The sequence below is a fragment of the Balaenoptera musculus genome, chromosome 15, assembly GCF_009873245.2.
Source record: "Balaenoptera musculus isolate JJ_BM4_2016_0621 chromosome 15, mBalMus1.pri.v3, whole genome shotgun sequence".
Classification (NCBI taxonomy): Eukaryota; Metazoa; Chordata; class Mammalia; order Artiodactyla; family Balaenopteridae; genus Balaenoptera; species Balaenoptera musculus.
Window position 1 is genome coordinate 39,883,546 of NC_045799.1, and position 17,243 is coordinate 39,900,788.

The 17,243-nt window shown below is 45.7% G+C and overlaps 1 protein-coding gene across 2 annotated transcripts in view; it reads left to right on the forward strand.

The window, feature by feature from the left end:
- Positions 1-17,243, forward strand: part of ISM1 (isthmin 1) — an 81,819-nt gene that overhangs the window by 42,346 nt on the left and 22,230 nt on the right. For both annotated transcript variants that reach the window (XM_036827288.1, XM_036827289.1), the window contains exons 2-3: positions 7,423-7,662; positions 16,642-16,906. In XM_036827288.1, coding sequence (XP_036683183.1) covers positions 7,423-7,662; positions 16,642-16,906 — 505 coding nt within the window. The remainder of the gene's footprint in view (positions 1-7,422; positions 7,663-16,641; positions 16,907-17,243) is intronic.

Here is a 17,243-nt window from a genome sequence, read left to right on the forward strand (position 1 = left end):
TCCCAACCAAGATGAAACACTCCTGCATTCTTGAAACACGATGTGCCTATGTCACTAGCTGCCAGGATTGTCTTCAGGATCCGACAGCAAAGATTGAAGCACAGTTCTGGCCACTTCCCTCTGCCAGGAATTTGTATTTTCCTGCAAAGGGGCATTGCATGTTCATGCTTGCCATAAAATAGAGCCACGGATATTTGCTCTGTTCCTGCTGCCTGAAGGGGTGTGATTACCATCACACACCGGTAGAGAGAAAAGAAGGTAGCTGACCTCACCATCGGTGTGTTCAACAGTGCGGGGACCTCCCCATGGATCCTGGTTCCTCCTCTCCAACACTGCACTGAATAAGCCTCCACCACCCCTGCTTCCGTTCCTGTGATCACCATCTCTCTGCCATCTTCCCAAGCCCTAAGAAAGAGCGCACCCCCTGAGAAAGCAGGTTTTCCCGTCTGAAATTCACATTGTTCATTCTCCTGGTTTTCTCTTCCTGGGAGTGCTTGCTCCCTAGCCATGTGTAAAGATAATCAGAGTACCCTTTTATTCTTTTTTTCTCCCTAAACAGGGAAATTTTTGCTCTTCCCTTTGAAATACCACCCATGGCATTCTTGAACCTATTTTTAGACGTGTGGAAATATTCCAGACAAAAATCGATGCCCGACACAGATAAAGCCCCAAGTGTGTTTATCGTGGGGAGAAGAATATCGAGTGTTTTAATGTGGAAGGAGTGTGGCCATATGCCTGGGTGCAGCATGGCTGCCTTTAATCTGGAAAAAGGAAACAAGCATTGTCGATAATAATATGCAGATGTCCAGCCCCAAATGAGGACATATTGCTAATTAGCTATATTGTTAATATATTTTAAGGAGAGAGGCTGCAGTGACGTTAATTATAATCTTTGTTGTTTGTTGTTCAAAGTTTATGAGACCAAAAGCATTGCTAATAATATCTTCTTTAATATCCTCAATAGAAGATTCTTGGATTTTTTTTTCTTTAGAATCCCACATAAAAGCCACATTAGGGGTAATGAGGCCTGTAGCCTGAGCCTAATTAAAACAAAACCTAACTAGGCCCGTGGCCATCATTATCATCAACTAGTACTTATTGGGTGCCCCCCGAGCTTGTGGAATTGGAGGGTGTGGGGTTTGAGATTGTAGATACGGCCTGTTCTTTGCCCTCCAGAAATTTGCCATCCCTTCTGCCTCCAAGAAGTCTGCCTTGTTGTGTTAATCTGGGAGTAGTTACCACAGCCTTAAAAAAAAGAAAAAAGCACTAAAACTGTCCAAGCCAGCCACAATTTGGTACTAGCTTGTGCCTCTTCTGGAGGTTCTGGAAGTGGTCACATCAGCCCGGTTTTTCATACTCCAGCCTTTGGTTGATGTTTACGGAACAGGGCAGGTGGCTGGCTGCAGACTTGGGACAATGACGCTTAGCACGCTTCTTCCAAAGGTGGACCCATCGCCCGTTTTCACACCTTGATTGTCCCCCTCAAGCTGATCGCCCTAATTTCCCCTGTGACTTGGTTCTCCCAAGAACCCCTCCCTCTCTCTCGCTCCTATGTCAAATGACCAGCTGGCAACTCTGTCCACTGTGACCATGCTGACCTTGATGTGGCCATGGTGGTCCACCTTGGTCACAAGGACAACCAAAATGAGCGAGTCCACGCTGCAGGGGCTAAGGGCATTTGCTGGGCATCCTTGGTCTTGGGCCAGGGATGTCCTGGGGAGAAAGGACATGAATGACAAAGTGCCTGGGCTTGTTATCTTAGAAACTGTACCCGGTCTGCAGATGAGAGGTTTTCTCTTCTCAGCTCATCTTCACAGAGCTTTCCCAGGGGCATCCAGGGCCAGCCGATGAGAGCCAGGGAGGCGATCCCCACACATAAAGCTTAGCAAGCCTCCAGATGACCCAGAGAATGCCACTGGGGAAGTGGGGACCTAATGGAAAAGTCACAGTACACTAGGATAGAAAGCTTTCTGACCGAAGGCTGGTGGGTCCAGACATCTGGGTTTGGGCCTAGCACTTGTATTATTTACTCAGTGATCGCTTTACTAAGACAGCAGACTGGCACTGAGCCTAACACCCACTCCGTCCCAGCTCTGATAGCCTTTGGGCCTCTGCGCCAGGCCCTGGGAGGTCTCAGGGAGTCTGCACCCACCGTATCCTTTGCCAGGATCGCAGTGTTCGCTGGCCCATCTCCCCCTCTGCTCTGTGCTCTTCACCTGCTTCACGGGCTTCATTTTACCTGTGTTTTTCAATCTCAGTTCAAACTTTATTTCCTTAGACAAAACTCTACTTCTTTTTAATACAAAGGTTCAAAGTAAGGAGTTTTATAATCCCTACCTCGAATGGGGGTGATGGTTTTTCTGGCTTTCTCTCTTTTATGAGTATCATCATAGGCTCATGGAATGTCATAGATGCAATGTATGGCAGTCAACGGCAACCTTTTTGTTTTAACGCCCAAATTGTCTAATCCTGGTGCAGGGTGGGCCCTTCAATCTGGCTCCCGTCTTCTTTCAAGAGGACACCATTAATCACTGAAGTCCTCCTTGCTTTCTGACACAGCAAAATATCCCAAACTCACCTTGATTTCCCTGCCCAAGCTCTGGAATCAGCCATTTGTCCAAGGAGCTCTGGATTCTTTGAGGGCAAAGTCCTTGAACCTTAATGATAGTATTTTTGGATAAATTAAAGGAAATATTACATTACCCAGTGAGTAATAGATTTGAGAAATGTAAGGTATAGATGCTGAAACAATAGAAGATTCTATACGTATGCAGAGAAGGGGGTAGAGGGCAGATTTGGAAAAGGATATTATGAAAATTAGCAACAGAGCTGAGCTGGCTGCCATTGTGAAGGTCATGGTGATGATTCACTATATGCCCTGTTGGTACCTCCTTCAGCTGAGGATGGTACCCAATCTTGAGTCACTTTGCTGAACAGGGCTTTTCCCTTTTTATTGGTGGTCACAGCTCTCAAATTAGAATCAAACAGGGAACATTGCTACTAGGGCTGCAGTATTGTCAATACTACTGTTTGTATCAAGGGTACAAGAAGTTCAGAGGTCATCATTCTAGGACTAGTATGAAGGCTCTACCATGCTATCGGGGACCCCGGCTCCTCTATCTTTCCATTCAGCCACCTTTAGCCTATATCTTCAACCTCTTGCCAGTGGCATCATTTCACTTCCAACACTACTATCCACACTTCAGCCAGGAGAAAATGGAAGACAGAAAAGAGGCAAAAGGCAAACTGACTCTGCCTTCTGTCCAATAGTACCATCAGGCACCTTCCACTTACATCTCATTGGGTAGAACTGTGTCACATGGTCATCCCTAGCTGCAGTGGATGCTAGGACATGTAGTTTTAGCCAGGCACGTTGCCACCTGAAATAAACACTGAGTAAAAAAAAAAAGTGGGGAATGGATATTGGGGAGGAAACTGCAATATCTGCCACAATAATACTGCCATCTAAGGCAAAACACCAGGCTGCATGAGCATGGAGCCTATTTTATAATTGTATTATTATTGTTAACATTTTACAATATTATTACTTTATTCCTATTTTAAATAAGAATAAGTTGTAAAATAATGGAGGGGCAGGAGCTATGCCCAAAGATGGGGAGCGTTAAGCAGCAGCTGGATAATTTGGCCACCATAGGTCACCTTCCTTGGCAGTGGAACACTGCATGCATATAAACTACTAACTAGCTTTAGTTCTTCTATCTTTCTTTATTGGTAATCACAGCTCACAGATAAGAGAAAACGTTGCTCCTGGAACTGCAGCATTGTCACAGATTGAAAGTCAACTCAAAGGCACATTGTGGGTAAAGAAATATTTTCCCAAACTGAGCAGATGCCCTCATGTCACTTGAATTTAAACAAAATGAATCCTGCAGCACCTTGGAAAGAATGGTGATATTTCTTTTCTTCAATCCCTGGACTGTCCAAAGCTCACGTCTTCAGAGAAGAATGTCTGCTTTTCTGAATAACATACAAACTGTTTAAATCTTCATTTTGAGATCCACCCTTCCTGAGAATCTTTACTCTGCTAGAATAATTAAGTGGAACTCTTGGTGAGTGAGCTTGGTCCATCAACCAAGACCTCCAGTGGGGCCTCTACAAGGAAGCTGTACAGCGGGTCTTTGAGAAAGGATGAAGAAGAGGCATTTTCCTGACTTGTTAGCAGACCCTGTCTACTGTCTCCCGCCCCAGATTTAAATTCTTGATTACCAAAATAATGGTTACTCCCTGAATCTGGTCATTGATTGAATAAAGTGGAGCTTCATTTTATATGATTCACTGTAAGGCCCCCTCCCCCTACCGTAGAGCTTCCAGTTTCTGAACAGTTTGGGAGCATGCCACGGTTTGGAGGGAGCCAAGGTTTCCAGATAAATATGTTTTGGTAAAAATGCAAGAATAGTTCAGATATTCAGAGATCGTGATTAGCATTTTTTATTTTTCCCATTCTCATCTTCCAAATGTTGTTTGAGGGGCTGGGGGATGAGGATCGGGGAAAGATGGAGAAATGCCACAGTTGTGTGCATAATTCAAGCCAAAACGTACTTTAGCCCCCGTCTTTGCAGCAGAGACACTTGAGGCCTGAATCGTCCAGCCCAGTTGCCCTAACTCTACATTTCTCTTTCCAAGTGTAGTCACAACCCACCCTAAGTTCTCTTGACCATCCTGCTGGGACAGCATGGGATTCTCCTTATTGTCTGCTTTGTTTTACATGGAGGATTATTGAGCCACAGAGAGTTTAAGGGGTTTTCTTGGCCCCTGTCTAAGCCAGGATCACTCTGGGGTGGTGTATCTCCTCTCAGGAAAAATTCCAGAGTCAGATCAAGAAACCCATCAGATTCAGTCCTTGTTTTTTCAGCCATCTAAGTGAAATGCCAAATAAGCAGCACAGATACCTTTCCTATCTCTTCTTCTAAAATACAAGTTTTTCTGGAATTCCCTGGCAGTCCAGTGGTTGGGACTCTTCACTTCCACTGCAGGGGACAAGGGTTCAATCCCTGGTTGGGGAATTAAGATCCCACATGCCATGCAGCGTGGCCAAAAAAAAAAAAATCGACCAAATATAAAATAAAATATAAGTTTTCATAGTAGAAAGAGTACTTCATCACAGGGAAAAGTAAAAAGAGCTCCATTTTTAACACAGTTAAACAGTATGTCCCAGTTGCTACAATGAAGTGAGGGCTGGATTTGCAGGGGGTCCCTCAAGCCATGGACAAGCAAATCCTGGGTCCCTTCTGAGACTTAGATTCCCAAAACCTGTGCAAGAAATTCTCCATGAAAAGTCAACTGTCCTTACTAACACTGTTGAGGATCCAGGGAGAAAAACAAGGGAACAGTTGCGTTCAGTTATCTTCCCCTGGGCTATGATAGAGAGGTCTTATGTTGAGGAAAGAATTAGCATGTGTCTCTCTCTCTCTCTCTCACTCTCTCTCTCTCTCTCTCTCTCTCTCTCTCTCTCTCTCTCTCTCTCCATGTGCTGGATAATACAATCTCAGCATAATACATTTGGCCTCTTTTGCACTGAGCAGTGCCTGGGGATGGCAGGGCAACTCCCCCTAGGACGATGTGCCAGGAGATGAAAACATGGCAGAAAGGTGACAGGAGAGGTGAACAAAAACACTGCCCCTGGCCACATCTCCTGAGCAAAGAGGCAGGGCAAGCAAAGACATGATGAAGAGCAGCCCGCTTCCCCTGCCGTAACTGCACATGTTAAAGAAGAGACAGCAGACATGCTTCTTTCTAACTCAGCCTCTTCTTGGCCTCTGGGAACATTCACAAACATGGTCTCTGCACAAGCGAGTTTATTCCTCGCAGTCCCATGTCTGTTTAAAGAGAGAAAAATCCATCCCCGCAGGTCAGCTCTCTAATAAGATCATTACCCACTGCATGTGTTTCATCCTCAGGCCATTCTTGACCTTGGGTACTCAGAGTCGGGAGTGTTTTGATACCAGGTGTAACCCCTTGACTGGGTCAAAGACACTGCTGTGAGAGGGGGCAGGGTGTGTGTGTGGAGGCAATGTGCTGGAATATTCACTCCAAAACCCCCAAACATGCGCAAGAATAACAAGAACATTAACCACTGACCCAAACACTGGTGAAATTCTATCTCCACATCTCCCTCCACCAGTAAACATGAAAATGCTATCCCTGAAGGGATGGAGGAAACATCCAACAAGAGGTCCATGAAGAATGAGAGCAGAAGAAGGGCTGGTTTGAGAAAGAAGTCCAGCAACTACTACAGTCTTCAGTCACTGGGAAAAATTTCCCCTAGTGACAACTAAACACAGACATTTTTCGCTAGTTTGGAAAAACAACAGACTTGGACTTTTCTTTCCAGGATAAAGACATTCAATTTCAGAATGCCTTTTTGTCACTTTTTCTTGGCCTGTCTCCACCTCTTCATCCCCATCTTGGGTCGTTCTCCCTTCCTTCATTCCATCCCAGCCTCACTGCCCTTCTCTGTGTTTCTCAAATGAGACAAGCCATCCCTATCTCAGGACTGTCTTACTTGCTGTTCCCTCTGCTAGAATGTTCTTACCCCAGATAATTACAGGTGTTCAGGTTTCACTTCAGATGTCACCTTCTCAGGAAGGTCTTCCCCAGCTACCTATCTAATGTTGCCCTGACCACTCTCTGTCATTTTCTTCTTCCTTTTCTTCTTAGCAATCACCATTCTCTGACCTGATCTTACTTATGTGTGTATTTATTGTTTATTTCCCCCAACTAGACGTACTCTCTAAGAGAATAGGACCCGTGTCTGTCTTGTTCATGGCTTTCCTGTGCCTAGCATGTGGTTGACACTTGCTGATTGTGTGGATGAATGGATGGATAAATGGATGGAAGGATGGATGAGTAGATGAATGAAAGAACCGAAGGAAGGAGGAAGGAAAGTTAAATAGGTTAGTGAGTGGATGGATGAAAAAATGGATGGATGGATGGATGGATAGAAATAATCAATGATTTGGCTAAAGTATTTTACCCAGTTTGGTCAGATCATCTGCTGACCCACACCAAAGGAACAAACACTGGATACTGGGGCTATAACTCAAGCCAGAGTGGTTAATCAATTGAAGCTGTGATAAGGAAACCATAATTTGATTCCAGTTCTAAATGAGCACCTAGTCTCCTTCAAATTAGCACTTTTTGTTGATATGCTTTGATGTTTGATTAATATCCCATCACACATTAGCCCTCAGAAAATTCCCAAGTAGCAGGCTAGGAAAATTTCCTGATGATTTAGCTTTTTGAAGATAGAAAAACTAAGCCATGGAAGGAAAACAAGTTGGGAATACCATCCTGGCTTAATTCCAGCCCCTGGAATTGTCCTTGTCCTGAATTTTTAAGGGTGGCATTTCTAAATCATGCTTCTCCTATTTATTTGTTCATTTGCTTGTTTGTTTGTTTTAGAATAACCTCAACATGGAAAGTGCCTCGACATCGGAAACCAGCTCTCCTCTCTCCAAAGAAACATCAGGGGAGCATTCGGACCACCAGGCTGCACACCAGCCATTCCCCAGGCAGCAATTCCAGCAAGAGGCTGGGCCCCCTTCATTGCAAAGAGATGGCCCCAGATCCTTTCTCCTTGATCTACCAAACTTTCCAGATCTTTCCAAAGCTGATATCAATGGGCAGAATCCAAATATCCAGGTAATGCTTAGCAACTGAAAGGTGAAAGAAAATGAAACAGCCCATGTCTTTGTTTCCTGATCTGATTCCAAAGCAACTGCTGCCTTACCTCACTTTTCTCCTTGACCCCTTAATGAATCCTGCTGACAAGCATGTTATCTCTATAAGAGCAGTGTTGTATTTCATCTGTGTAACACCCTGGATTGTGAGATGCAGCATTATTTTATCCACCACTGAAAAAAGAAAACAGTGCTAATTAGAGTATGACACACCAATGATTATAAGATACTTCCTGATTTCAGAGCTGTTGAAATGTAAAAACAGGGACTTCCCTGCAGGCCCAGTGGTTAAGACTTTGCCTTCCAATACAGGGTGTGCGGGTTCAATCCCTGGTCAGGGAGCTAAGATCCCACATGCCTCACAGCCAAAAAATCAAAACATAAAACAGAAGCAATACTGTAACAAATTCAATAAAGACTTTAAAAATGGTCCACATCAAAAAAAAAAAAAAAAAGAAATGTCAAAACAAAACAAAATAATATGCCCTGAAATTGATGAAATATGTTAGCTATAGGGAAAGGCCAGTCAGACATATGAGTAGATGAGGCAGATCATAGTGTGATTTCTAAGATGCTCAGGAAGACACGGTCTCTCAAATGTCTCTCTAGCTTGCCTTAGACACCAGAAATCCCTTTAGGCACTGACAACACTTCAGTTGCTCTAAAGTGTAAATGACTGATAAAAAATTTTTGATAAGAGGAAAGGAGGTGATAACAGAAGTTCCTAGGAGAGAGAGGAATACATATCACTAAGATGGGATGGGGTGAAGCTGAAGGAAATGGGAGGTTAGGAAAGAGGTACCTGGAACTGAAAATAAGAACTCTCATCTGCACTGAAATAGCACAATTTACTTTACGCAGTAAAGGTGGATCCGATTTGACTCTCCCAATACCCTCATGGAGCCCACATCATTCCTTCAATATTATCAGTAATGCAACTGACTCTCAGGAAGTTCCCATTTGGTTTTCCCAAGGCCACATGGCTAGTAAACAGTAGTTGGGGCTCAAATCCAGTCTCTCAGGCTCCCAAAAATACTCACCCTACCATTTTGTGTTTCAAAAACAAAAACTCCTCATTTTGAATTTTGCTTGTGCCTCCCACTGTTTCTTCCCGGAGACGGTACCCATGGCGGCCAAGGGCAGCTCGTCCCCCTGGGCAGCCTGGCCCTGTACAGCCCGAGTCCTCCGGTGCCTGCTTCCATACCTCTAAGTTTATCCTCAACTCTTGTCATTGGAGGAAGGGCAGCTTGTCCTTATTCTTTCTCTGCATCAAATTCCAATTAGCTTCCATGGCAGAAAGTTCCTGAACCTGACCTTGGAACAATTGATCCATAATTAGGTTAGTGGTCTCTCTTGCAAGACTAACGCTGTCTGCGTGACACCCTTTTAGATCAGATTTCCTTGGCCAGAGTTGTTTTGCTCCTAACGCCAGTGTTGTTGTGACTACTGAATGTCCCTGAGAATACACCTCAATGCCATGTTAGCTTCTGGGAAGTTAAGAAATGCAAGGTGTTCTCCCTCCAGGAAATGACGTAGGTGTAAAGATCCCGGCTACCACCCAAGACAGTGCCAAAAGGATTGTGGAGACAGAGGCAGAAAAAGCGCTGCGTTCCATGGAGGACAGACCTGAATAGGTGGGACATTTGGGAAGATTAGGGCAGGGCAGCGTTGAGGGTACATAAGTGAAAAATGTTTCAGAGGTCACTCTTTGACAACCCATGTGCTGAAATCACTGCATGGACCAATTAATATTTCCAATAGGTCTTGTACTGTTCTAATTGATTAATGGGGAAAACAGGCCTTTCAATCCATTGCCCTCTCTCTGGGAACTGGCCACATGGCTCTCTGATAAAGAACAAAGGATCCACTTGGGGGAGGTGCAGACTGGCAAAAAAAGGCACAGACATCTTACTGTTGCTCAAAGAGGCTCCCCATCACGCCTTCATTGACAGGAAGTGATTTTTCCTTGTTGATAGATTTTACCGTTCTAGGACTAAACCACCCTTATCCCAAGGATGCTTAGATCATGCCCACAACAATTTTAGGTTTGCTGTAGCTTGCATTCTTTTTTCAGAGATGGGAAATGTCGTTGTGGGGCTTAATGCTGAGCTATTAATGTAATCGATTTAAGAGTTACTAATATAAACTTACAAGAAAAGACCTGGATACAGGGAACTGGAAGGCTGCAGTCCCCTCATTAGAAATTTACTAAGCGCATGGAGCTCCACCTAGAACCGAATTTCTAACAAAATTTCTCAGGATCCCCTTTCTCTCTCCCAGATAAATCCATCCATCAGGAAGTCCTCAGACCCCACTTGGGCCTTTTTAAAACATTAACCTGACTGTCAGGGAAGAACAGTGGTGCAAAAGTGGTTGGGATCCTCAGATCTGGGGAACCCAAATGACTTTTCCATAAAAAGACAAGGGCAACCATGAAGCGATGGATTTGTGCACGAGCTCAGTAAAGCCCCCGAGCTCGCAATCCATTTTTCATCAGAATAAGCTGTGTTGTCTAGCCAGACGCAAAGTGAAGAGTGCTTTGGAACAGTTCCGCTGGGCTTCCTGAGGGATGAGAGGGTGGTTGGAGTTTATGGGTGTGGAGAGAACTATAAGGTGAGACAAGGGAACAGAGGATAAGTGGAGGATGAGTTATGAGATCACCACACTTGAGACTCTCCAACAAAGCCTCTTGGACTTTTATAAAACGCAGCTTCCCCTTGTGCCGTCACAAAGGATGGCAGCGGAGATGGGACAAATGGAAATCATTCGTCCTTGTCCCCTCTGAGTCCACAGCCACCTGTTTGTATAGACTTCTAACAGGTGCAAAGGAATCCCCACTTTGTCTTCACTCTGTCTCAGCACCGCCCCAGCACGTACAAGATGTTTGCCTCCAGGAGCTGCTTCGGAAAGGGATGCTTTGGAGCACAAGGCAGGAAGGGGACCAGGCCACTCCTATGAGGTCCCTGTATGTTTCTTGAGTTACCCTTTGGACAGAAGAAATCACTATACCTCCCAAGAGTATAGGTTTCCCCGTAGCTCCAAATATCAGGGTTTCTGGCAAAACGGACTCGAAACGAATGAGGCTCCAAGCCAGATGCCATCAGAATCAAAGACCAGGCCAGTGCTGTCCTGTTGCCCGCCGGCCAGTTGGTTCATCCCATTTCTGCCTTGCACAAGCCCTGTGTCTGTTAACCTTCCACAGGCAGTCTTGGGGGGTAGGGCAGCCTACGTTTTATCGATCTGATGATGGAACACTGAACTGCATTCCTGTCCTTTCTCTTTCTGGAAGATTGTGAAAGGGGAGCGTTAGTGACTCAGAAAGATGCTCAAAGAAAGACTGACGCAGCTGCTACCCCTGGGAGCCCCAGCCCTAGGTCTGAGTGTGAGTGTGTGTGAGGGCATGTACATACACACAAACTCACACACACACACATGCAGCACTGGCCGCTGTAGCCTCATGCCCCACTGCACTTGAGTAAACCAGCTCCCCGGTGGTCCTTTAAAAGATGAGGTACTTTCTAAAAGAGGGTGATGATTTTCACGTTGTCAGCCCTCGCCCCTTCCTCAGAGCTCTGGTCTTTTGTTGAAATCCACTGGTTTGACACAGGGCCGATTCAGCCAAGCAGACAGTCCCACCGGTCACCCCGGGCCGTCCAAGCATTGTCTCTCCCTGGGGAGCGGACTGAAAACAGGTGAAGGCATATCAGTGGGTCGGCTTCCGCTGCCGGGGCCCCTGGCCTGGTCTCCCCCCATCCCCTGGCAACCTGCCCCTCACCCCCACCTAGCCAGCCCTCACTGGAGCCGGGAGCTGCCCAGGAATCTGATACCCCTCTCTCTGAACTTCCCCCAGCCACCCTGTGTCTGCAAGCATTTCCCACGCTCCAAGGCTGGGGTCTGCTGTCCCCCCCTGCCAAACCGCCCACACCTTTCCAAAGTGACAATGCTGAGCTCTTGGGCCTCTTGACTTTTAGGAAGGGAAATCCTTTAAAAAGCCCAGCTTTTTAGAGCTTGTTTTTTTTTTAAACCCCTGAAGCCAGGTGGCCTCTGTCCCAAGTGGATTGGGCTCTCCATTTGAAGACTGGCTTCAGGCTGTGGAAGTGAGTGAGGGGGAAAAAAAAAAAAACAATGCACAAAAGAGAAAGAAATAGCCTCCAACTCCTGAACCCAATCTCCATATTAAATTTAAAACAAAACTAGAAGTTGGGGGTTTTGGCAACGAATAAATAAATAAATAAATCACTCAGGAAAGAAAGTAAATCTCCCAGGAGAAGTTCAGCTTGAACTTCGGTATCCTTGGCTAAGTTTCTGGTCTGCAGCTGATGGTCAGATAGCAAAGACAAAAGTCTCTGAAATAAACTCATTATTAGGCTCACTGCATCAATTCATGACCACAGTGGCTATTCACCACCAAATAGTTCTCTTTTCTGGGTCAATCTGAGATCTGTATTCATTTCAACCAATGTATTTATTTCTTTTCTTCCATTGAGGGAGACTCAAAAATAGTCATCTAAAGGCCTTTCTTTTCCCCTCGCACAGACTTATTTACACGGCCGTAGACCTCTTGATACAATCAGAGGAGTTGGCCAGGGCTGCAGGTGTTGTACGTGCTTCTACTTCTGATTTCCCCTCCTCCGTTTTTCCTAAAATCCTTTTGGAATGGCAGGCCTGGCCAAGTAAGAACCAAGAAATCTCTGTGCCCAAGAGATGGGCCCACACACTCCAGGGGACAAGCCGGTATTGTTCAGATTCTCATGGGGGCCCTGCAGTCCCTATCATGAGCTAGAGTACACCAACCTGCCCTTGGGCTCTGGTACCACTTTTTGTTGACCAGGCTTGGCCTCTATGGCTGCATGCAGGTTACTCAACCTCTCTATGCCTCAGTTTCCTTGTCTATACAATGGGAATGATAACACAACCTGTGAGTAGTACCTCTGCAGTACAATACTCTGTAGTATAGGGTTGTTGTGAGGATTACATGAAATCCTCCATGTGAAGCACTCAGCACAGACACAGGAATATGGGAAGGTTCCCCAGACTGGTGGATGCTGGTTGGTGATGTCAGTGGGCGTGAAGATGACAGAGGAAACGTATAAAATAATTAAGAATCAGGAGTTTTGAGTCCAGCTCTCCACCTTCCTTGCTGTTCACCTCAGGAACGTGAATTCTCTAGGGCAGTTTCTATGCCTGAAATGTGGGTTTAACTTGTGTAGAACAAGCAATGATATTTGAACGAGCACGCTGCAAATCTCAAAGCATTAACCACACTTACTGGAGCTGCCAGAGTTGTTTTTAGAGCATCATTGGGTCTGAGAGGGAGGGATTATATATCTTGCTAGTCCTTTGTGTTCTTTCTTCGGCAATTGTCAAGGAAGAAGGGGTACATAATCGGGGGTCTAACCCTTTGCTGGAGACTGTCGTCCTGTCCCCGGATGCTCTGTGCTTTTGAGGAATCATTTCACCTCCCAGGCCTCATTTTCCTCTCTGGGAAATAAATACAAACCCAAATCTGCCTAGTCACCATAGCTCTCAAGGCTTAGAGGACCAAGTTAGAAGCTTCTAGAAGATTCTCCTGAGTTCAGAAGGTCAAGGCTTCTGTATTCCCAGTGTCATTAGTTTGTTAATCAGTTAGACTAAGGATTGTGTTAGTTTCCCAGTGGAAAGTGCTTTTCAGAGCAAGAGTAAAGAGTTTGTTTCTAATAAATGTTTAAACTCTCAAGAGGAAGAAAGAAACAGGTAATATTGCAAAGGATTTTATCCTCCTTTCCTAATTTTGGATGGAACTCTCCAAATTGGCACCTATTCTAGACTCTCTTTCTTAGAGCTGACAAGATTCTGCCAGAAGTTGGAGTTGGGTCTTTTGGAAAAGTTCCCTTTCTTTTACTATCTTGATTCATGGTACAGAAAAGTCCAGAAGAAACCAATGTACTAAGGATGCTTCAATTCTGTGTATTAAGGATGCAAAAGCATGGTAAGATCTATCAGCTTGGAAATCTGCTGTGCTCACTACCACACCTTCAGCTCATCACACCTATTATTGTTCAAGACATTTTTAGGAACAGATTCTTTGATGCTCAAGAACATGTAAATATAATAAGAGCAACAGGAAACATAAAACTAATCTGCACCATTCGAGAAGTCATGATCGTGCTCATTAAGTCTTTTTAATTGGATGCCTATGAAATTTCAGGCTCAAGATTACATTTCTTCATTTGATGTCTGTATGAGGTTTCCATATTCTTAACTGCAGGGAAGGGTGGATCCTAAGGTTTGTGTGTTTTTTGTTTTCTTTTTTTTTTTTTTAATTCAGTTGGAGCAGTGGCTAAAAATGAAAGGGGAAAAAGAAACCTCTAAACTGATGAGATTTAGTCATCAATATAGTTTTTGGAGTAAATTCATATTTTGCTACTCATTGCCTGGCCAGGCAACAAATCTATTTTGTTTGGATCTGAGCAGTAGTTTGCGGGGGGAAAAAAATCATACTGACGGTAATAGCTTAAAACATGAAATTGTTTTGATTCCCAGCTTGGAGAAATTGCAGGGCACGTTTTGTTTAGGCAATCCCTTTGACTCCAGTCTGGATACAAATGGAATACCAAAACTGTCCAGCCCATTCCCCCTTATCTCCTACCCAGAGTCTGATTTCATTACCATAATTGCAGGCTTGCCTGGCTCTTGGCAGCTTCTCCCCTCCAAAACCCTTAATAGCCTTGCAGACGATTGTTGCGGCTCAGTTGTTCTGTCTGCAGGCACAGGGGGCCTGGACTGCAGAGGAGAAAGGTTATTTCTTCAAAGGCTCGGCATCACCGCGTCACTGCCCAGCTCGGGTCTGCGCAGCCCAGCTGTGTGTTTCTTCCGCATTGCCCTTACAGCGCTGCGTGTGGGTCCAGGTCCCCATCCCTTTCCAACAACCATCCCTCCAGCAAACAGCAATGATACAGGGCAAATGATGTAATTCATTCTTTTCTTTTTTCCTTTTCGGGGATTACTAAATGTTCCATAATTATTTACAAATATGCAAGGGATGCTTATGAGACTGGGGTAATGGTGGTGGCATGGAAGCAAGCCAGTGGTGCCCTTCTAGGCATCCCACACCAGAGGAAGAGATGCACTCGGCCTGCCACGGCCCAAGTATACTCCGGGATGGAAGGCCACACCCTTAACTTTGTGTCTGGGCCACACCCTTAACTTTGTGTCTGGACCACACAAGGCCACAGCCGAGGCCCACCATGAGCTGGGCAACTTCTTTTCAATGTCAAAGCAAGTAGAATTCAAACCTTCCCATTCCTAAAACAAAAGGAAGGGTCTGTTTGTCTCAGGGATTGGCACAACCTGGTGCAATGTGGCTGAGTGTGTCAGCAAATCTCTCAGATGTCCGGTTAGGGCAAAACTGGAAAAGCATCTGCCCAGTACATCTTGCGCTGATTACTTGGAGCGCATGTTTCTGATTCATTTGCACATAACTCATCCAGGGGGTGTTGCAAGAGCTATGCGATGGCCAAAGGAACCCAAGGAGTCTTTTATTATGTTTTTTAAACAAGTTTCTCTATGTTGATTGTCTCTCGGAGCCAAGAAGCTGCATTCTTTCAGCCCCGTGACTTCCAAACTAGGCTCCATAAATCCAAGAGCAAGTTCTGACCTTGACTCTGGGACTATCTGCTCTGACCCTGAGGGTCGGTTAAGGAGTGCGTGCTGGGTCTGGACTAGGGGATGAGTGAAACTCACAGCTGTGACATCCTGGACCTTGAGGACCTTGTGCTCACATCTCTACACGACTTGTGGCATCCAGCCCCACCAGCATCAGTGGCCTCTTTGCTCACTTGGTCACAGGAGGGGACACTACCTCGGTGAATGACTTTTGGAGAGGCAGTATGGCAAAGTCGGTGAGAGCATGGGCTCTGGAGCTAGACTACCCATAGCTGCCAGTTACTAGCTGTGTGACCTTAGGCAAGTTGTTAACTTCTCTGTGTGCCAGTTTCCCTGTCTATAAAAAGCTGTCTAGCAACCACCCCAAAATTTAATAGCTTAAAGCAACAACCACTGGATTGCTCACGGTCCTGTGGGTCAGGAGTAAGAGCAGGGCTTACCCGGGAGAGCTCGTCTCTGTTCCACGTGGTATCAGCTAGGGTGACCCAACTGGGCTGGAGGATCCAAAATGGCCCCCCACACAAGACCGGGGCCTCAGAGCTGGCCGGTGACTGAGAGGACTCTTTGATCTCCTCTGTGTGCCCTGCCTCTTCACATGGTGGCTCTGGGAGCAGTGGTCTAGGCTGGGCTTCTGTACATAATGGTAGGAACATTCCAAGAGAATGAAAATGGAAATTGCAAGACCTGGTAAGGCTTGTCACATTGTCACACCCAACACATTCTACTGGATACAGTGAGTCACAAGGCCAGCCCAGACTGAAAGGGAGGGGAAACAAACTCCACCTCTTGATGAGAGGGGTGGCACACACATACCAGAATGGGAGGAATTGCTGGGGACATCTTTGGAGATCAGCAGCCACAGAGGGCCAATCAATAGAACCAACTTTATAAGGCTGTTCTGAGGATTAAATAAATTAATATATGTAGAGCCTTTAAAACAGTCCCTGGTGCAGAGTTAGTACTCAGCAAGTGTTCAGTTTTCTTATAATTATTCTTGTGCCACTTCAAGAACATGCACGGTACGTGTTTACTCCTTGAGTTAAAGACTTCCCAGCAACGTAGTCGTCAGTAAATCAGGGACCCTAGTGATGCATTGCTTCCTCCCAACCCGAGGCCCGTGTGCATCAGTTCCTTTGGGCGTCCCTGGAGGTTTTCCATTCTGTGTCACCGTGCAGCCTCAGCTTTCCTTTGTGAGGGATGCACATTTCCCTCCGTCCTCTCAGACTGTCTTCCAAGGGTCACCCGGCTTAGAGGCTGTTGACTCCTCATTGACCCTGGCCTGTTCTGAATTCTTCAGGTCACCATAGAGGTGGTGGACGGTCCTGACTCTGAAGCAGATAAAGATCAGCATCCGGAGAATAAGCCCAGCTGGTCAGTCCCATCCCCCGACTGGCAGGCCTGGTGGCAGAGGTCCTTGTCCTTGGCAAGGGCCAACGGCGGGGACCAGGACTACAAGTACGACAGTACCTCAGACGACAGCAACTTCCTCAACCCCCCTGGGGGGTGGGACCGTCCGGCCCCAGGCCACCGGACTTTTGAATCCACAGAGCAGCCAGAATATGGTGAGTCTACCACCCAGTAATATAAAATTGGTGGGGAGAATAAATGAGACGATGAGGCCCAGCGGACGTGGAGCCAAACAAAACCCCATTTACAGTGTGTGGCTTTGGGTCTTCAATGAGGCAGACCTCATACAGACTCTGTCCGCTCTGTCCACAGAAGCCCCGAGAGGCCCCCAAAGCCACATTTTTCTAGAAAGACTATAATTTTAAAATAATACCAATTATCCTAGGAGAGAATTTTTTTTTTCAGTTAGGGGTCTTAGAGGTTCTGCCTTATTTTTCCCCAAAATTTTCTTTTCTTTTTTCCCAAAATGACAAAATCACCGAGTTCACTTCC